At 35.6% G+C, this 22,924-nt stretch overlaps 1 protein-coding gene across 1 annotated transcript in view; it reads left to right on the top strand.

Annotated features, from left to right (window-relative positions):
* The window catches only part of LOC149952510 (cytochrome P450 3A5-like), a 45,168-nt gene that overhangs the window by 5,664 nt on the left and 16,580 nt on the right, over nt 1-22,924 (top strand). The window contains exons 3-4 of the mRNA XM_090170184.1: nt 21,766-21,865; nt 22,511-22,563. Coding sequence (XP_090026310.1) covers nt 21,766-21,865; nt 22,511-22,563 — 153 coding nt within the window. The remainder of the gene's footprint in view (nt 1-21,765; nt 21,866-22,510; nt 22,564-22,924) is intronic.

The following is a 22,924-nucleotide window of genomic DNA, read 5'->3' as shown; positions in this document are numbered from 1 at the left end:
AGAGGTGGCATACTTTGGAAGCCATTATGAAATTTTCCCCAAGACTAAGAGAGCTCTCGATTGGAGCGGTGATATCTGCTGACGTCACAGTAACTTTCAGACGAGTTAAATGAGAGACTCCATTAAAAAGTTGCGTTTTCTTTTAATTTGGAACACTCTGAGAGTTTCTCTGACGTCCGCAGAGCGCTCTGAATTGTTTATTGTTACTTAGCTTTTTCCATTGTTATTGGCTACCATTCGTTTTCCCACGACTATTTAGTTTGGCCATGGACACTGTATCTCTAACCGGACGGGAAAAGCTGTAGCTTCCACCATACAAAATCACCTGCCGCCGCCACCGTATCTCTGTAAAAGGGGGGGGGGGAGGTTCAAGAATTTTGAAAGTTTCGGGCTGTCAAGGCCATATAATTCGTCACGTGGTCGACAAAACGTTCCGTTTGAAATGGGGGTTTACATTCTTTCGAATGACCTTGACGGCCCTGCGAATCGAGTACGGTCGACTATTTCAGCTAATACGAAGTAGGACGCCAACGGACAGTGAGGAGTACCTCTTTTAGGCTGCTTTTCCCGTCCGGTTAGAGATACAGTGTCCATGGTTTTGCCAATACACGACAGGTGGCGCCATGGTTAGGGGTTTATTTTGAATTAAATTTCGACTAATAAATGGAGCTCAGCTGTGTCATTTTTTGGATGATTCATATTGTTGATGATGAAAATAACATCTTAAACGTTTTTAAAATAGTTTATCTTACATTTATTATAATATTTTATGATAAAGTAGATTTTTTTGAAATTACTTTAATTAAATAACAACTATTAGCGAATAGAACTATAACAAATAAACTTATTATAGTAAATCTTAACTCGTCTTTAGCCAAAGTTATTCAATTTGCCTGTCTTTACATAAAACATGATAAATCTCTATAAAACTGAAAAATTGTACATATCATATTTTTCACCCCACTTTTGGTAATAATAAGTACTTTGCTAGTTTGAAAATAAACCATTAAAATAATGGTTTATAAACGTTCTATATTGAGAATATAAAATATCATTCGATTAAATGGAATAAATAAGTAAATGGTCTAATATATTACGAAACCATTTTCAAACTATTAAACATTTAAAAGTTTAATATAAACCAATTTCAAACGCATTGTAAACCACTATTTTTATCAGTGTATGCACGATTTTTCTTCATAGTTTGGATTGGATTTGAGATTCGGGGCTCAACTTTGAATATAGGTAAAGGTGGTTACGTTTGGCACTATGCTAGTCATGCCTGTGTACCTAATTTCATACTTATTAACCCTTTATCGCGAGAAAACGCCTGTCGAGCGCACGTGGATTTTCTAAATTGTTTCCTATCGATTTCAGATATGGAAAAAGATAATTGTATTTCACCACATCGATGTGGAACTAATATTACGGCCATGGCCGATTTGATTAAAATTAATATTGCCTTTATAAGGGTTGAAACACAATTTTCCAGATTTTGTCTTGTTTTGTTTATAACTATGTTTAGAGATTTATGTACAATTTCTACACTGTAGAAAAAAAATAGTTTAGATCTTTAAGTGGGTAAAACTTTTTCGAATATTTAAGACCATTCAGGTTATTGGCACAGAACATATTAAAACGTTCTGCTCTTTAAATTCAGGCCTTTTGTGGAGTGTTTAAGTACTTATTTTACACTTTTTTATCCAATTTACTTCATAAACAGTAAGAAGTTAGACCTTTTAAACTCTTTTTCCGAGCCTTTATTGGCCCTTATTATTCCAATTTTTTAAAATTATGCAATACGACTCATATATAATCATTGCCAGATTACCCAACGATCTTCCCTGAATTCGCGAAACAACGGAGGTTGCAACACGTAAAATATAATTTAAGTATTTCGGTATTTGACTTAGATATAACAAAATTTTTACGTCGCCCCTATTTGGGTACGTATAGTTTGACGCGTTAATCAATACACCATATATTTAATATCTGTAATCAATATTTTAAAGACAAAAATATTGTTAAATATTTCAGGTTAATAGAATTTCTTTGAATTGTGTTATTTTAAAGAAAATATTAAAAAAGGAAATAACGTACTATCCAAATACTAGTCTCGAATTTGGTCGATATAATTTTTTTCTGCGTTTAAGGGAATTAAACAGGTATTTAAAAAACTTTAATGTAAGAACATAACTGTTTTATGCCTTAACCACAAGGACTAGAAAAGATTCAGTATAAGGGCTACTTGAAATCCCTTTCAATACCCTAAAAGCAGGAATCCAAACATCTACTTTGGCCCTGCCTACGGGAGAAAAAATCCCCATTGCGCGAGCTCCCCTCTCACGTTGTTGTTTGTTAACTTCACATACTGACGCTTTAAAAACCGAAAATCTGTCATGAAAAGCATTCCAAGTAGAGGTATGGATATCTGCTAATAGGTATAGTACTAAACATGAAGAGTATAATGGGCCGAAAATAAGTAAATAAATAAATAAATTTAAAGTCCAATACCTGGATCTTAAAAGCGGAGAGCACCAGAAGCTTTAGAACTCTGCGGGAAAGCGTGACTGTGATTTTTAGGGGGAAAAGGCCGCCATGTTAGTGCACGACAATTCGCGATATAATGTAGGTTTAAGTCGAAAGCAGTCTCGAGCAGTAAACATTTTGGTTTGTTTTCTATAAATTTCACGTACTTAAGTCGCTAATTAATATTATATTTATATTTTACTTATAATTGATTATATTTTATTTATATAATAAATAAAATTATTCGGTTTGGAACGCCAGCCTATTATTAAGCGTCGGCTATAAATATGAATGTTAACCGTGTCTTATCGGAGCAGAATGGGGTGATTTTTCAAAATTACTGGATATAGTAATTCAATTGCTGATCTTCCAACAATTTTTAACAAATACATTGTGAAGCCTGGAAATTGTCGGCTTATGTCTAAGCCATGTACGAGAGTCAAACTATAAAATACTCTTTATTAATAATATATATATATATATATTTACCAAATGTTACAAGACATGGCAACTAAACTTTCTCTAGAAGAGATAATACAAAAGATTTGACTGGTTAGGTCGGAGTCCGTAACCAAGAGAGTTACATGTGTCAGATTTATAGCCCGGTGTACCCGGTAAGATTGAAACCACACCACCGGAGGTCTGTCATCATTATGCCCTACGCCAGCGTCCACAGACCCGGACAGGCGGCAAAACCAGCATGGGTAGCAGAACCCCACTACTGATGGTCGCGCCCTTGACGCAAGCCACTCAACCCAGCAGAAGGTGCAGCAATGTGTCGACCAGCCCCCATTTCGCACACAGCATTGGGAATAAGAGTGGATGCTCTGGCAACGCCAGCCGGCACCCCACCTAGAAAGGTTGAGACCCAAGCCCTTTGGAAGGAGCGCCTAAAGGGGAACGGCGGGCACACAGCAGCCCGCATAACCCGGCACAGCTGGCACCGGATATCCCGGTGGAACCCCAAAAGGCTGGGAGATGGGTCCGCCGTGCCCTCATACGGAGGCCCGCAGCCCCACAGCAGGCAACTCAATCCGCCGAGACGGCCAGTTTGCCCGGCCCCTCTCCGTTAGCCTGGACCGAAGCCCAGTTACCAGCCCACACCGGACCGAAGTCGTAGGTGGAGATAGGACCATTTGGACGGACCTAACATCTCCCAGTGCGCCACCGCCCGTGCTGGGTTAAAAGAGCCGGACCCCGACTCCCCGGTAAAGCCACCAGTAATTGCACACTCCGACCCCTCGTGGGCCAACCAAGAGAGTTAGTCCAAGAGAGTAAGTCCATTGTTCCGACGTCCCTTATATAGCGGGCCCCTCGGATGACGCTACCGGTCTCCAACCTAATTGGCTGGAGAAGAAAGCCCGCCAAGAAATATTTGCGGACTCACTGTGGTGCAATAGTAAGCGTCACCGGTAACTTTACGCCGCTCTTAACCCTTCGGGTCAGAGTTCGCCACTTTCGGAGAATTCCAAAGGTGGACGACGCGAGCAAGGATGAGTCATCCCTACCTTCCCCAGCAGCGTTGGCCCAAAACAACGAGATAGCTCTCTGAAGTAAAGGGAAAGACTGTTAGGGACAAAGTCTACATTTGCGGTTGCAAATGCGGGCTTTACAATATTGAAGAGCTTTACAGCTCTATAGCCAAAACTTTGACTCTTTTAGAGAAACTAGAACTTCCTTCGACGTTAGAAACATCCACAAATAGGTAAGGGAAGATACCCTTTATTTTGTGTAATTATTATTAAGCTATCTTTACTAAATAGGATGCTTGATCTTTGCCATTTGAGAGCCAAATGTTACAAGAGCCAAAGGGCAGTGTGTGCGGTTACGTAATTGGCAGATGAAAGTTCTGCAATCATTTTTATAGCTAGTCAATGCACTTCAAACCAAGGGTTTGAACGAAGCTCCACCCACAGTTACATGCACATATATAGCCCAAACGTGGCATCGTGAAAAGGGCACTGTGAATGTTTATTAGTTTTACTGATATCGACTGATTTCCGAGGATAGTCAGAGTTCCTACTCAGTACTGATGAGCCCCAAAAGGGCGAAACCGGTCTACTGTTGGAATCTCTGGCCTAAATTTTGACTTTTGATACGTGGCATCGTCCTCGAGGACCCAGTTTTGGCTTTTTTAGGGGTGATGGCATTGATTTTTCTAATCCAACAAATGGCTCGTCTAAATGAAACGTGTGCTAAATACTATGAGCCTAGAAAATCTCAAAATGGTTAATTCTGGAAGAATATTAAAAACCACTTTACAATCCAAGAGCCCTATGGAATCAACATTAGAAGATGGTTATGTGTTGCTGCATACGATAGAGGAATACCCATTTTCTCACCTCAATTTAAAACCTACACTCGAATTGAGTTTCCCTAGTCACGTGAACAAGGATTACGAAGAAACCGGGTGCTATTTTCCCTTATCCAAACCCGTTTATACCATTTTGCTGACAAGAGATGCAGCAGTGAATCTTGAGAAGTACAATCGAAAAGCCAAACTTGGCTAGAGAGTCGTAAAATAGATTAACTGCTTCTAACTTTGAGATCATTATTAATAGACAATCAGAATGGACCGAAGCTAGGTTAAATTGAATTTTGGCAAGAAAAAATCTTAACAAAGTTGCAGCTGTTCATTATAGGAATGCAAATGAACCCATTGTAGTTAAGAGATACGAAGAATCCTTAAGAAATCTTGGACACCATGTCCAAATTTTTACATCGGAAGTGGTTATTATAAAAAAAAATCATTCCTTGCATCATTCCCCAGATCATGCGGTATTGGACCCTAAAGAAACCTCTAATTATGGTTTATTAGAGGTAAAATGTGCGTACAAATATAAACTGAAAACTCCAAGTGAAGTATTAGAATTGGGCGATTTTTTAATGAAAAAGAACAATTATGACAAACCTGAACTGAAACCCAATTATCGTTATGGGACAAATGGCTACAATCACACAGTGTTCCAAAAGTCCGATTTTTTGGCCAAAATTCCAGAGAGTGCATAGAATAAATATTTTTAAATATTTTACTTATTTAGAAATCAGAATACCTGGATTTGTGAAATCTAATTATTTTTTCAAGTGACCCATAGCAGCCAAGTTAGCTTCCTATTGCGTTGTGAACAATTTTGACTTTTACATTGGATAGATTAAGCAATTCATATCACATAGTTTTTTTTTATGACGATGTTTCGCATATAAATAAAGATACGAAAACCATCTTCAAATCCACGAAATCAGCCATCTTTGAATCCAAGCGTTGTGAGCCAATTTCGTATATCTTTTACTATGGGGAGACAGTGTGTCAGAATTTATAGCCCGGTGTACCTAGTAACAGAGACCATACCACCGGAGGCCTATCATCATAGTGCCCTACGCCAGCGTCCCCCTAGCCCGGACAGGTGACAAATCCAGCATGGGTAGCAGAACCCTACTACTGATGGTCTCACCTTTGACGCAAGCCACTCAACCCAGCAGAAGGTGCAGCAATGGGTGGACCAATCCCCACTTCGCACACAGCAGTGGGATTTAGAATGGACGATTTAGCAACTCCAGCCGACACCCTACCTAGGAAGGTAAGGAGCCAAACCCTTTGGAAAGAGCTCCTAAAGGGGAACGACGAGCACACAGCAGCCCAAGTAACCCGGCACAGCTGGCACCGGAGATCCCGGTGGGCTCCAAAAGGCCGGGAAACAGGACCGCCGTGCCCGCATATGGAGGCTCGCCGCCCCACAGCAGGCTACCCAATCCGTCGAGCCGAAGTTCAGTATCCAGCCCAAACCTGACCGAAGTCGGAGGTGGAGATAGGACCATTTGATCAGAGCTAACATCTCCCAGTGCGCCACCGCCCGTATGGGTTACAAGAGCCGGAGCCCGACTCCCCGGTAAAGCCACCAGTTATTGCACACTCTAACCCATTTAGGGCCACTATGGGGAGACATATAAGTATATGTATTTGTACCCCGCTGCTTCGCCTTAAGCACTACAGCGGCCACCTTAAACAACCAGCCCTGGACAAAAGTGCGCTTTGCGAAACAACGTTCGGCCAGTGAGACAGCCATTTTGACCGCCTCACATATAGCAAACAAACGCCCTCATCACGGCCCAACAAAAGGCGACACCATGGGCTGCCCGAGACCCACCCTCGCACAGCTGAGGACTAGAATGGCTTCCTCTTCCACTGCAAACTACCCTCCTTAGTAGGTCACAGAATGACGAGTGTGGAACACCCATGAGGTTCCAGTGACCCAGCGCCCCGATCACATGACCTTGAGAGCCGGGTATGGAGCCCCCCACAGCTCCAGTGACCCCATCACACCACTAGATAGGGACTATGGGGAGACAAGAAGAATAGTTAGTGTAGGGAGCTGTTGGCTTGCGTGGCTTGCAGGGCTAGCCACCACGCACCCTCCTACGCATTGTAACACGGCCACCTGAATTAATGGCTTTAAAAAGCGCTTGATGACTTAGGTCTAAGGTGGTTCCTTGGGTATTTGCCTAGCTGATTATTATTAACAGTCATATAATGTAACTACGGTGAAAAAGCGTTGCGAATAAACGAAATATGAAAAAACATTTATTATATGCGCACTCTGGAAATGTGGCGAAAAAATCGGGCTTTTGGAACACTGTGAACTGGCCTTTCATGGTGCGATTTTTCAGTTTATTTCAATAATGGAATAATAATCCAAAACATAAATTTTAATCAACAACTGTCGAAAAAAAGTAGTTTAAGATCTTAACCATTTCTTTTTTACATTTACGTTTCCCACTTTATCATAGTTTTAGAACTATCAATTGAAACCATTTTGGATTGAAAATATAACTTTTTAATTTTAATTTTTATAGGTTCGAAAAATAATATTAATGAGTAACTTATAAATGTCTTAGATTTTTTTCAATAATTTACAACTGAGATTATCATTACCACTACACATTGGTAATATATTAAAATGCTACTAATATTCAGTTTTTAGGTTGTAATTTAATTTAAGTAATACTTACAAGGAGACTACCCAAGGTGTTTAACTCCGATTTTGTTCAAACTCGGGTGGTAAGTAGAACTTCATGTAACTTTACTTGAAAATAACTAAAAGGGTGGACAAGAATTAAACTTAACTTCTTTGGTGAAGGAGTAAGCTGAACTAATATGTTATTATTATTTACACAAAGTCTTGGTGGGCTGGTTTTCAAAGTCGAGCACTTTGAAGGGGTCACTGGCATTGCATTTGAAAAGAAATAAGACTGAATTGTTTTCAATGGGCTCACTATTGGTGAATTTGAACCATTTTCATCTTGTAATGATTCACTGTCTTCAATATTAAAACAATGAATCCTCTTTCCCCAAACCAAATTCAATATCATCAAAAGTAATTTCTGATTGTTTGTAAATATCTGTTACGAAATATTCATCAGTTGCTTGAGATTGAGTGTTTACATTTTTCTGGATTATTCCAGGATTTTTCCCAATAATGATCATTCTAATACGAGCTTAAGCGTTAAGGGGAGTTGAATGATCATCCGAACCTCCCTTAGTTCGAAGCTGTGAAAAAAATTATCTACGCAGTCTTGATTTGGACGGTGATGCAATGACATATTTATAGTAGAGATCAAAATACATGTTTTTAAGGGATTTATTTGAAATTATAATTGCATTTTGGAAAATCAGGAGGCTATTTAATAGTTTATCCTTTTTGTTATAACATCTCATTGACTGCACCATATTGGTCATATTATCTAATTTTTCCGATTGTTTTTCAAGATCAACTCCGTAACCACTTTTATTCCCATCACTCTTACTATAGCTATTCTTGGTATCAAACAACTCGCCTACTATATGTATAAACTCAGAAGTAGCTAGATATGACTCTTCATTTTGGGACTTTGCTGCCATTCGTTTGACAGCGTATAGCTACGTAGGAACGTTCTAGAAGTTGGAGGGGGCAAAGAGAAACCAAAAGGGGTCTGAAGAATGGTTTGGAATTTATAATGGAGTGTAGCTTCTCCGAATGCACGTGTACATTTTACTAATATGTAAATTGGCGGGAAAAGACAAGCTTTATATGCTTTTAAAATGATAATTTGAGCCTTTTGAAGATTTCAACAGACCAAAAAGGTGGAGGGGGCAATAACATTAGTTGCCCCTCTCAGTAAAATTCAAGGGAGGGGCAGTGACCCCCTTGCCCCCCGCTGGTTCCTACGCCCCTGACTCGGCGGCCATGCGTACATTTTGGCGTTCAGTTTTTACACACTCTAAATGAAGCTTCGTAATTTTATGGCACAACTTCAGTTCCCATTGGTCTTGGTCAAAAAGACATAATACTGGTTCTTTACAAACTTTGGTGTCATTTAAAAGAAAGCATGTATGTAAGAACCAGTTTCTTACAAGCTTTAAAGCATGGGGGCATCCGCAAAACAATACACTACTTCATCGGGTAACGAAGGGTTAGGAAACCATGTTTTGCTTATACTAACTCCAAGTTCACGCCCAAGACTCATATTCCCAACCCCATATCATTGAGTTCGGTTTTCACAGTTGACAATATTGCCGTTGTCATTTTTTTGGTCGAATTCTGGTTAAATAGGTGGTTTCCAATTTGTAAACAAACCTCAAACCATAACAACTTCAAGGTTTTTAGGTTTCCCTATATCTTGATCGTTCTTTACATCGTATTCATACAGTGATCGGACATTGACTTCATCAAATGATATCACAGATAACTTCTGTATTTCTGGCAGCTCTTTACCAGCGGCTTTCATCATCAGTAGCACATCTTTTATAAGACCTTTTCTGAGATCAATTTTAGAGGCAAAGTTGAAATTCCTGGTAGCGGGATATGTTTTTTTCTCGCAAGTAGATATATGCTCTCTTGCTCATGTCTTCTTTTTCCCAATTAACTCTTTTTTTACCAAGCAACATTTGAATCTGGCATTGTGAAAACACTTTTTTAAATATTGATTTGTTTCTCTTTCAACTTGTCACGTTTGGTGTTATCATCTTCTAAACATTTCACTTTTTTGTTCAAGCCTTTAATAATAGTTTTGTAGAGTGAACCCCTTGCATACTCAATTTTCGATTCTTTTTTAGTAGCTGAAGTTTAGCATTACTTAAATGTCTTCCTTCTCTCTTTTTCTGACTTTTGCAATTTGATCTTCTCTTTATCAAGACTTTTTTCATATCAATGAATTGTCTAGAAATGGTTTCTCTCTCATTTTCAAGGTGTTTAAGCTTGGTCCACTCCTTTTCAGCTTTTTCGGTGTTTAAAATCTTGACTAGGAACCTTTTCTGTATTGACTTTGTAATCTAGTGAATGCAATTAACTCTGTGTATCACATATAACTTCAAACGTGGTAGGAGTAGGAAGTTCTAATTCATTTTGTCTAGCTTCGGCTAAAGACGAGGAAACGCCAAGGGCTGAATCGTCTTTGCACTATGTACTTGAATTGATCAACTCATTCACAAGCTTCTAACGCTCTCTTATTATAGCCCGAGAAAGTCTTCCATCTGAGATTGTAGAGCAGTTAGATACCGGGAAAGGAAGATTCAGTGAAGGGATTGCATTTTCATTCAATAGCTTTTTACTCGTGATGTTTAATAACTCCACTTAAAGATCTCTCACATAATCTTCTCTCGTGAAATGATCAGAACTAACTCTGCTATAATCTGGGTTGACAATATCTTTACATCTTTTAATTCAAATTCTTCGAATTTTCTTATCTTTGGGAAATGTGAAGTAGGATATTGGTTGATCGCTCTTAATGTTTGAAGATAGTTGGTACTGATTTTCACAACCAAATAAGGCCCATTTCAATCCTCCAAATGGCATTTTGTATTGTTTAATGAGTATCTAGGAAAAAGAATGAAACAAAAAGTTTTAAAATAGAGAAAAATACTTAAAATCACAAGCTCTTCGCTTAGTAAAAGGGCATGCTATACATTCAAGTAAGAAGTCAATTTTCAAAATCAAACAGCGAGTTTTACACGCACTATACTAAAACAAGTGAAATATTTTACTAACTTAAGCAAATTTGCATAATTCCTTAAGTTAAATTCCAATTAAACTGGTAACAACTTCATAAGTGGTTTACCGTCGTCCTCAGATCATTCTGTGTCGTATAATGTCGCCTGCAAATCTACTCTGGGTGACGTCATGGACTCCTCAAAAACCATAGCGAATCGCAGTGCCGTAAATTTTGGAGTACAATATATTCGAACCAGGCAACCTTATAGAGCATTTTTTTACGAACCTTAAATCCGTTTAACGTTGCCCACTGCTTAACCAAAATTAGTAGAATTTGAATTTCCTTCTCTAATTCAAGTTCGGAAAAATTTTACTTTATGAGAACGGGTACAATAGAACACGCGACGGACGTATTCAGACGCAAACAGTGTGCAAACAATAGTGAGCTCCATGGGGACAATTGTTCGACTGTAGTAGAACTCGTGAAGATGAAATTATTTGTTAGAATTATCACTTTTGGACTAAACTACAAAAAAATTGAATTATTTTCTAATATTTTGGTCGTTTTTTGCCAAATCATTTTCCTAGTGACATCGTAACTAGTGAAATACTAAAAATAAATAAGTCATATTTCCATAGATTAAACACATTTTTATTTGAATTATTGAAATAAAGTTCACAGTACAGAAGCCATTGATTGGGAAAAGGGTAATTAATTGGCCTACCAACTAGGAAATTACTGAAAGAAATTTCCTAGTAGAGAGGCCATTCCAACGAAATAGCTTCGTGTTGGCCTCTATAGTAGGATTCTATAGTCTGGCACTGTATGTATTCAAAGTATTTATCCAATTTACGTAAAATTACTCACATATTTACTAAAATTTATCCAATTTATGTAAAATTACTCATATTTGTACTCAAATTTACCAAAGATACCAATTTGCCATATAAATGCCAGAATTAACCCAATTTACGTGTATTTACCAAAATTTACCAAACTTACGTGTATTTCCACACATTTATCCAATTTAATTGTATTTACCAATTTACGTATAATAACTCGTATTGACCCAAATTTACCCAATTTACGTGTATTTACCCTATTTACGTACAATTACTCATATATTTACTGACATTTACGTGAATTTGCCCAACTTACGGATATAATTACACAAACCTACCCAATTTACGTATATATTTACCTCAATTTACGTATAGTTATCGTAATTTACCCAATTTACAATATTTTCACAAATTAACAAAGTTTACGTATATAAACCGAAATTTATCCAATTTACAATATTTACCCAATTTATGTGTATTTACTCGTATTTACCCAACCAACGTATATTTACCCAAACTAACCTAATTTACCAAACTAACATGTATTTAAACACATTTATCCAATTTACGTGTATTTACCCAAATTTTATCCAATTTACGTATAATAACTCGTCTCTACCCAAATTTTATCCAATTTACGTATAATAACTCGTCTCTACCCACATTTACCCAATTTACGTGTATTTACCCAATTTACATATAATAACTCGTATTTAACCAAATTGACATATAAATGCCAGAATTAACCCAATTTACGTTTATTTACCCAATTTACCCAATTTACGTATAATAACTGGTATTTTCCCAATTTAAGAATATTTACCCAAATTTACCCAATTTAATCATATTTACCCCTATTGACTTAATTTACGTACTCAATTTACGTGTATTTACCCAATTTACATATAATAACTCGTATTTAACCAAATTGACATATAAATGCCAGAATTAACCCAATTTACGTTTATTTACCCAATTTACCCAATTTACGTATAATAACTGGTATTTTCCCAATTTAAGAATATTTACCCAAATTTACCCAATTTAATCATATTTACCCCTATTGACTTAATTTACGTACTCAATTTACGTGTATTTACCCAATTTACATATAATAACTCGTATTTAACCAAATTGACATATAAATGCCAGAATTAACCCAATTTACGTTTATTTACCCAATTTACCCAATTTACGTTCTTTAATTGGGGCTTTAATTATTTTAGGGGCTATAACTAGGAGAGCACAGTTACCTTTCTCTTGTTGGTTGCCTGCCGCTATAGCTGCCCCTACTCCTGTTTCTGCTTTAGTGCATTCTTCTACTTTAGTGACTGCAGGTGTATTTTTACTTCTTCGTTCTGAGGGCCTTTTAGGTCAAGAATTAAGGGGGGTTTTAATGGTAATTTCTTTATTAACCCTCATTATGGGTGGTATAGGTGCTTGTGTGGAAATAGATTTTAGGAAAGTTATTGCTTTATCTACTTTAAGTCAATTAGGGTTGATAGTGTTTACATTTTCTTTAGGTCTTTGGGAAATAGCCTATTTTCATCTTTTGACTCATGCTATTTTTTAAGGCCTTATTATTTTTATGTGCTGGTTTTGTTATTCATAGTATATTTGGCTATCGGGATATTCGGGGTTTGGGGGGACTAATACAGAGTACCCCTCTTGTGGGTCTAGGGCTCTTAGTAAGTTTTTTAAGATTGTGTGGGATTCCTTTTTCCTGTGGGTTTTACTCCAAAGATTTAATTATTGAGCTATATCTTATAGGGTCTAAACATTTCTTTATTGCTTTTGGCTTTTTTTTTGGTATTTTTATGACGATAATTTATAGATTTCGTTTAGTTTACTATTTATGTATAAGAGATTATCAGGGGGGATATTTACTAGCTTACAAGGAGGATAGTATTATAAATTTTTCTATTGGGGGTATAAGACTTTTAGGGGTAATTTTTGGGGGGTAGTTTAATGGCTCATTTTGGACTATGTTTCTGGTATTTATTTATCTTTTTGGGGGAAAGTTTTTACTTTTACTTGTGTTCTTTTGGTGTTATTCTTAGTAGCCTTAAATGTCTTCTATAGAATCTTTTTAGTCAAATTTGTTAATGTGATAATAAATTTTTTATTGGGAATATGATTTTTAAATTGGGTTAGTTCTTACCCTGGGATGCTTTTAGGGGATAAAATTGGGAGGATAATGGTGTTGGGGGACTTAGGTTGAAATGAATTAATAGGAGGTGTAGGTGTTTATAAAGTTTTAGGTGAGATAAGAGTAAAAATGCAAAGTTATCAGTATAACTTTTTAGGCTCACAGTTAGGTCTTATTTTACTATTTATAGTTTGTTGTCTTTTTTACTACTTGTATAGTTTAATTAGAATTTAGTTTTGAAGCAACTAGGGTAAGAATTTTATAAGTATTTTTAACCAAAGGTAGTTTGGGTCTGAAAATCCCAGGTGTTTTTTACAACATAAAAATAAAGACTATGTTATCAATTAACATCTCTAAAGTTAGCGGCTTTATTTATTTAGTCTCTTTAATAGGAGTGTTTTCAATTTTCTTATTAACAATAAGATACCTCTATTTGGTTTCTATTAAGATTAATAGGGTTTTTCTTTTTTCAGGTCGAAACTGAATGTAATATTATACTACTATTAAAGGGTTAAGGCTAGGTAGGCTCACAATTTTTAATTGCAAATTAAATTTTATTTTTTAAATACTAACCTTAAGTTCAATTAAGGGCTCCTTGGTGCCATTCGTGTAATAGCCCTAGTATCAAAATAAGTATTAGAATAATAACGGATGTAACTAATGTCATTGACATAAAGTCTCTTATAGGGATGGGGATTATAATTACAATCTCGATGTCGAATACAATGAAAATTAATGCAATCAAAAAGAATTGGAGGCAAAACGGGATTCGGGTTTTATATAAAGGGTTGAATCCGCACTCAAATGGAGAGATTTTTTCTAGGGCAGTGTGGGGGGCAAAAGCTAAATTAGAGGTGAGTAATATAAATGAGATTCTAATTATTAGGGTTATTAAAATTAGTGTAATAATGATTATCTAATTTATTTAAACTTTTTAGTTGGAAGCTAATTGTACTTTGATTATACTAAGTAGATAGCTATCTCACCAGTAGATTATTGAGTATAGAAGCAACCAGACAACGTCTACGAAATGTCAATATCAAGCTGAGGCTTCAAATCCAAAATGATGAAGACTTGAAAAATGAAAGTTGTTATGGCGTAGTAAGGAAACTATTAAAAGGGTAGATCCTACAATTACATGCAAGCCATGAAACCCTGTTGAGACAAAAAATGTGGTGCCATAAATTGAATCCGCGATGGTAAAAGGGGCTTCTATGTACTCTCACGCTTGTAAAAGTGTGAAGTATACCCCTAAGGCTAGAGTGAAAGCTAAGGCTGACTTAGCTTGTGAAAAATTATTATGTAGGAGTCTATGGTGTGCTCATGTAATTGAGATGCCTGAAGATAGGAGGATTGTTGTGTTAAGTAGTGGGATTTGGAGTGGGTTAAAAGGTTGAATTCTTTGGGGAGGCCAGATTATCCCCACTTCGATATTAGGGGCTAATCTTCTATGCAAAAAAGCTCAAAAGAATGAGATAAAGAAAATACTTCTGAAATAATAAAGAGGACCATACCTCATTGGAGTCCTCTTATAACTTTATTGGAGTGTATGCCTTGGAATGTTGCTTCTCGAGTGATATCACGCCATCATTGGTAGGCTGATAGAGATACCATTATTAGTCTAATTAATAGTAAAAAGTTAACTTTTAGGTACATTCATCTGATAATACCTGAAGTTATAAATAGGACACTAAGTGACGTTGTTAAGGGCCATGGGCTTTGATCTACAATATGGTAGGGGTGAAAGTTCTTCATAATGGATTTCTGTTGAGTATAAAGAGATTAAAACGATAAAAACGTAAGCTTGGATTATAGCTACTGCCCATTCTAGGGTTAAGAGTAAGAATTGTGTCGAAATAATTACTCTTCTTTTAGTTAAAGAACTAATTGTTCCTTGGTTACCAAGGAGCGTTAGAAGGAGATGCCCCGCAATTATATTAGCAGATAGTCGGATAGCGAGAGTAATAGGCCGAATTGTATTTCTAATTGTTTCAATTAGAATTATGAAGGTTATTAAAGCAATTGGGGTGTTGTTGGGGAGTAAGTGTGCAAATATCCTATTTGTGTTATTTAGTCATCCGAATAGTATAAATGTGACTCAGATTGGGAGGGCTAAGCTTAGTGTTACTATTATGTGACTAGTGGCGGTGAAAATAAATGGAAATAGTCCTATTAAATTATTAATTAGAATTATCCATATTAGTGCGATAATAATTAGGGGTATCCCTTGTGTTGAAGTTCTCCCTAATAGGGCTGTAAGCTCCTTAGTTAAGGAGTTTACTCCTGTACTTATTAAAGTATTGCTTCGCGTTGGTAACAGCCAAAATCATAAGGGTATAATGAAAATAGGGCTAAAGGCGCTAATTCAGTTTATTGAGAAATTTTGTGAAGTAGATGGGTCAAAAGTGGAGAATAAATTAGTTATCACTGTCAGTTTAAGTTTTTGTTCTGTTGGGTCGGGCGGTTGTTTATAGTCCTCGCATTGAATTTTTTGTAAAAACTTAGTACAATTAAAGTTAATCTTATTAAAATAAGGGGGTAAAAGAAAAGGCTAGTTCATATTATGGGGGCTATTTGTGGCAATAAAAGGGGCGATTGCGATTGTATTTTGACAAAATACTGTTATTTGTTAACTACCCTCTGCATTAAGGGGGGGACCCATAGAATGGTTTAAGAGACCAATGCTTATACTTTCAGCCACTTAATGATATTATTTATATATTTTCCCAACCCTCTATATTAATTCAATCGATATAATTTTGTGTTGGGATACTTTCTAGAACGATGGGTATGAAACTGTGTTCTGCCCCACAAATTTCTGAGCATTGGCCGTAGAATACTCCATTTCGTAGGGATAAAAGAGGGAGTTGGTTGATTCGCCCTGGGACAGCATCTGCTTTAATTCCTATTGAGGGCATTACCCATGAATGGATTACGTCTGTGGCTGAGATTAAAAGACGAACATTAATATTAGTTGGGATTACTATTCGATTATCTACTTCTAGTAGTCGGAAATTATTTCTTAAAAGGTCATTTGTTTGACTCATATAGGAGTCAAAAATAATGTCTTTAAAATCTGTATATTCGTATGACCAATATCATTGGTGCCCTATCGTCTTAATAGTTATGTTTGGGTGGTTTGTTTCATCCATTATATAAAGTAATTGAAGTGATGGGAAAGCAATAAAAATAAGTATGAAGGCGGGGATGATTGTTCAGAAAGTTTCAATTTCTTGACCCTCTAGTAAGAGTCGATTTGAGAATTTATTAATTAATGAATTAATTATTATATATGAAACTAAAATAGTGATTAAGATTAAAATAATTAAAGTATGGTCATGGAAAAAGATTATTTGTTCCATAATAGGTGAGGCTGCGTCTGGGAAGAGAATTTTATTTCAAGTTGCCATAATTGAATACTAAATTTAATTGGGTGTTAGTATGACTTATGGGTGGGTGTTGATGGGCCCATTCTACAGAAGTTGGTATATGGGAGGAGAAAACTATACTTCGTTGGGCCACTATGCTTTCTCAAATGATAAAAATTAAATAAATTATAGCAATTATGGACAGCGTGGAACCAAGTGAAGATATAACATTTCATGAGGTGTCGGCATCTGGGTAGTCAGAATAGCGTCGGGGTATCCCCCCCAAACCCAAACAGTGTTGGGGGAAGAAGGTTAAATTAACCCCCAAAAATATTAGGATGAAATGTGTTTTTAATCATTTAGGATTTATAACTAGTCCTGTGAATAGAGGTATTCAGTGAACAATCCCCCCTATAATGGCAAAAACCGCTCCTATTGATAGGACATAATGAAAATGTGCGACCAAATAGTAGGTGTCGTGGAGAATAATATCTAGTGAAGAATTTGCTAAGATTACACCTGTGAGCCCCCCTATAGTAAATAAAAAGACAAAGCCTAGACTTCAATACAGAGAGGGGTCTAAATTTAGCTTTGATCCGTGTATTGTTGCTAATCAGCTGAAAATTTTAATTCCTGTAGGTACAGCAATGATTATTGTGGCAGCGGTGAAGTATGCTCGTGTGTCTACATCTATCCCAACAGTGAATATGTGGTGAGCTCATACCACAAAGCCTAAGATTCCAATAGCTAACATCGCGTACATCATCCCTAGTGTCCCAAACGGTTCTTTTTTTCCTGTTTGGTGTCTAATAATGTGAGAAACTATTCCAAACCCAGGAAGGATTAAGATATATACCTCTGGATGTCCAAAAAATCAAAATAGGTGTTGGTACAAGATTGGGTCCCCCCCCCCTCCTGCGGGGTCAAAAAAAGAAGTATTAAAATTACGGTCCGTTAAGAGTATTGTGATAGCCCCTGCAAGAACTGGTAGCGAAAGTAGGAGAAGAATTGCTGTAATTTTAATTGATCAGACGAATAAAGGTACTCGTTCAAAAATTATTCCGGGGGTTCGTATGTTAATAACAGTCGTGATAAAATTTACAGCTCCTAAAATTGAGGAGATACCTGCTAAATGCAAAGAAAAAATAGTAAGATCGACAGAAGGCCCTCTATGGGCTAAGTTTCTTGATAGGGGGGGGGGGGTAGACTGTCCATCCTGTCCCGACGCCACTCTCTACTATGGTTGATCTCAAGAGTAAGAGAAAAGAAGGGGGGAGTAACCAAAATCTTATATTGTTTAGATGGGGGAATGCTATATCTGGGGCTCCTAGTATTAGGGGGACTAGCCAGTTTCCGAAACTTCCTATTATAATAGGTATAACTATAAAGAAAATTATAACAAAAGCGTGGGATGTTACAATTACGTTGTAAATTTGTTCATTCTCTATCATTGAGCCTGGTTGCCCTAATTCAATTCGAATTAGGACACTCAGGGCAGAGCCAACTATAGCGGCTCACACCCCAAAAATTATATATAGTGTCCCAATATCCTTATGGTTAGTTGAGCATATTCATCGCGGTAAAATGTCTGAAAATAGGAGGTAAATTGTAAATTTACTTATGGGTTACTCCTTTTACTATGGTTTTATAGTTTAAAAAAAAATTTAAAATTGCAAATTTTGAGATATACTTTATTAAAGCTTAATTTTGATTAATGTAAACTTTGAAGGTTTATAGTTTTTTTTAACTTAAAGCCTTAAAAGCTTAGGATGATTAGAGGGCCTAATAAAAGGAATAAGGTTGGTACCCAGTTTTGTTCTTTTTGCAGATTTGGTGGTCTTTGACTAAATATAGCTAAGGCAGTGTAAGTAATTCGTAGATAAAAATATAAGTTGATTATAGAACTTAATAATATTAAGAGAATAAGGAGGTATCTAGCATTTGTCAGTAGCAGTATTAGGACCAGGATCTTTGGGAAAAATCCAATTATGGGTGGTATCCCCCCCAAACTTAATATCAGTAAGTAAAGGGGTAGTTTTGACCCTATGAATATAAATATGGTTTTGTTGAGTGAATTAATATTATGTCTATCTAAAATATTCGCTAAAATAGCTAAGGTGATTGAGTAGACAAGAAAATAAATTATGAAAACTTTTAAGTTAAGCTCTAGTGCCACTAGAAGCCACGCTAAATGGGAGATAGACGAAAATCCCATAATTTTTTTTGTGGTGGTTTGGTTAAATCCCCCGATGGCCCCAAAAATTAATGATAGCACAATATAAAATAAGAGATTTATTTTAGTTATTGTTAAGGTCACTAGAAGTAAGGGGGTTAATTTTTGTCATGTTAGGATAATAAATGTGCTTAGTCAACTGACGCTCTCTAATAGCGTGGGGACTCAGAAATGTACGGGGGCTGCCCCTATTTTTGTTATTAATGCTAAGAGTGTAAAAGAAGAGGAGGAAAAATTTATTTCTATTTGTACGGATCTGATAATAAGTATAGAGGAGGCCACCCCTTGCACAAAGAAATATTTTATAGCCGCTTCTGAGCTACTAATATTTACTTTATTAATGATTAAGGGGATAAGGCCTATCAAGTTTATTTCGAGACCAAATCAGACTAAGAATCAGGAGGAAGCTCTTAGGGAGATTATTGGCCCTAATAAAACTATTATTAAGAAAATTAGGGTGGCAGGTTTTATGATTATAAAAGTTATTCTCATCGTTAGGTTATGGGCCTAAAAGCTTAGTTTAGCTTACTTTTAAGTTTTGGTGTTGCTGCACGGTGCCCTTTGAAGGTACAGGAGATAACTTGTCTTTATTAAACTTAATTTTCCTTTTTCTTTTTACCCCCCCAAACAAAAAAAAAGAAAATTAGGTTTTATTATACTTTATTATATTATTGTTAGGCGGTTCAGTTAGGTATTCTTTTGAGAGGTTATTGTTTTGTTTGAGTTACTGGATAGATTAATTTAAGCTAAAATCTTTTATAGTTGCAATTTAAGAATATTTACCCAAATTTACCCAATTTAATCATATTTACCCCTATTGACTTAATTTACGTACTCAATTTACGTGTATTCACCCAATTTACGTGTATTTGCCTAAATTAACCCAATTTACCTATATTTGCCCAATTTAAGAATATTAACCTAAATTTACCCAATTTTCTTATATTTACTCGTATTTACCCAATATATGTATATTTACTCATATTTACCTAAATTGACGTATATTGGTCCAAATGTACCAGATTTACCCATGATCTGAATTATGTTTCTAATTGATGAAACTTTTAATTTTTGAAAAATATTGTAAAGTGGTCCCCTCAAAATCTTCGATTTTCCCATGTTAATTTCCTTAGAGAACATCAGTTTTTGAGTTGTCAAAAACATTTGTGGTTGCCATGGGAATACGAAAGCCCATTCTCGTCCACCCTTTCAGTTATTTTCAAGTTACATGAAGGTCTACTTACCAACCGAGTTCTGACAAAATCGGAGATAAACCCCTCGGGTAGTCTCCTTGCTAGTTATATTGCATTTTGTGATTTGGATAAAACTATACTCCACAAAAGTTCTAGTTCAAAGTTAACTATATAATGGTACATTTTTCGAATGCCATATAGTAATAATAAATAGTTAATATTTTAAAAATGAAATTGTGTTAAGTGACTTTTTAAGAAATAATACCTGTACAGTATTAAAAGTTATTAACGTTAACTATATTATGACAAGTTTATACAATGTCAATTAAATGTTTTTAAGGTATAATACCATCTTAATTTTCCAATTAATGCGTTAATACAAAATTAAATGAAAATGGTGATATATTTTTCATTAACTAAAAGTTTAATATATTTTTCCCATTCTAGTTTAAAAAAACTAAAAGTCATACTCGATCCAAATGTTTAAGTTTAAATAAGTTTAAATTTTATTTTAATTATTTTCAAATAAAAGATTTAATAATAATAATAATGATCAGCTAGGCTAATACCCAAGGCACCACCTTAGGCCTAAGTCATCAAGCGACTTTTGAAGCCATTAATTCAAACATGTACTATGTACACATTTTCACTAGTTTAGGTGGAAAATATTTTCATTTGATTTAATTTTCTTAATTATACAGCGATTCATCTGATTCCCTTCCACCACCATTTTCCATCTTACTACCCTCATCATCTTCCACCTCCGCGTCTAAATCCATGAATGAAAATTCATTACTCAAAGGTTAATGATTGGAGTTTGTAAATTTGTAAACAACGCACAAACAGTACAAACTTGATTAACAAGCGGTGCCAAACTTATTGGTATAGGGCGATCAAATATGTGGAAGCTAATTACCATATCTTAGGGAACAAAGTCAAATGAGTTCTTTGACAGGAAATTTATTCAAATAGTTAATATCGCCATACACATACGCTTGATTTAAACAGTTCCCATCAGGGTGTGCAAAAACCCGGCAAAATCAGGTTTTTGCCGGGACAGGTGGGAAAAACTGATAAAAACAAGAAAAAAAGGAAAAAAGTTGAACATAGGAAAGATGCAAAAAAGGCAGAAGAAGAGTGAATAGAATAGAAGAATATACTGATTTTAATAAAAGGAGTATAAATTCAATAAAAAAATAAAAGCCTTTTATTATTTTTATTGATTTTTGCCACTAGTGGTAAAAACCTTCGAAATACGATTTTCCACACTGTTTTTTAACAGGAAAACAATAGGTGGAAAAAACTGCAGTTTTTTCCACCCTTGGCAAAATCGTGCCAACCCTGGCTCCCTTGTATACGAAAGGTGGTATCTTGCGTGTATTGTCAAAATGTATCTAAATCTATGTTAAAAAATATTTATTTTCAATATATTTAACTTAGCAGGTTTACTGTTTAAAATAAATTCACTAATTAGAAATAATTGTAGGGTGTATTTCCGAAGATACAATTACTGGCAAGGGAAACCTGTGAAAAGCGATACTCCCATCCCGCTTTTGGGGAACGCTATTGGATTTTTAACTGGAAAGGTAAGCCTTTTTTGTCTCAATTTAGTGTTAAATGCCATAGGGCAAAATTCCATATCTTTAGAACTAATCCAATACCAAGCAGAATTTTTAATATTGAGGAGTTTAGTTCGTTTTATGGAGTTTTCTCGCTTTCGTTCGGTTCTGTCAGTTTCGAGAACATATTTACTAAGATTGCTATGTACAAAGTAATTTTTGCCTTTTCCCTAATATACCATGATTTTAACAAATTTATTCTTTTTGATTATTGCATTACATGTCTCTGCTTATCTCTAACCACTAGGACGGGCTTTCGGCTAGTTATTCGATACAAGATAGCAAATATGATCGACCTCTTTTTTGACTATTTGATCAGCTAAACCTAATAGTCGAATTTTTGAAGCCCTATTTAAATCTTAATATCGGATATTCGATTGAGCCCCTGCGATTTAGTAATTCAACAACCGCTCCAAACACATGAGTCTCAATGATTTAAGTGTCATAATGAAATAATAAATTATGTCAGTTTTATATTTTAGTGGAATAAAATACTAATATCGTTCGAATACGTTTTGCAAAAGACAAATTTAAGTTTAGAACCCGTTTGGAACCTCGCTCAACTCATTCGGTTTATTAAGACTTAAATACATTTAATCATTTCTTGTTCAGATTGCTCACGATATTGATAGTGATCTCTACAAAAAACATGGAAGATTATTTGGGTAAGTACGTTTACCAAAAAATACATTAATTTACGTTTAATATAAATTAGATTATTGTATCCGACATTTACCTGATAAACTAACATAGTTTATTAAATGACTAAGTGGTGAATAACCAATTTTGATCGGCTAAATAATAACTTAATTATTTAATGTCAACCCTCTTAATAGAAACATTTGATAATTTAAGTATCGAACACACAAAATAATTGATTCAGATGAAATTACTGTAAAAATTTTAGCTTCTCCTATTACTTTTGCAATTTCCAAATTCCTTTTTAAGTTACAGTAGAATAAATGAAACTATTGGAACAGCATAATGATAGATTTTCCCTCTCAAAACTGTTAAAAGGGCTTTCGT

This window comes from Leiobunum rupestre, chromosome 3 (assembly GCF_980474605.1).
Source record: "Leiobunum rupestre chromosome 3, qqLeiRupe1.1.hap1, whole genome shotgun sequence".
NCBI lineage: Eukaryota > Metazoa > Arthropoda > Arachnida > Opiliones > Sclerosomatidae > Leiobunum > Leiobunum rupestre.
The sequence above is the reverse complement of the archived record's forward strand: the minus strand, read 5'-3'. Positions and strand labels throughout refer to the sequence as shown.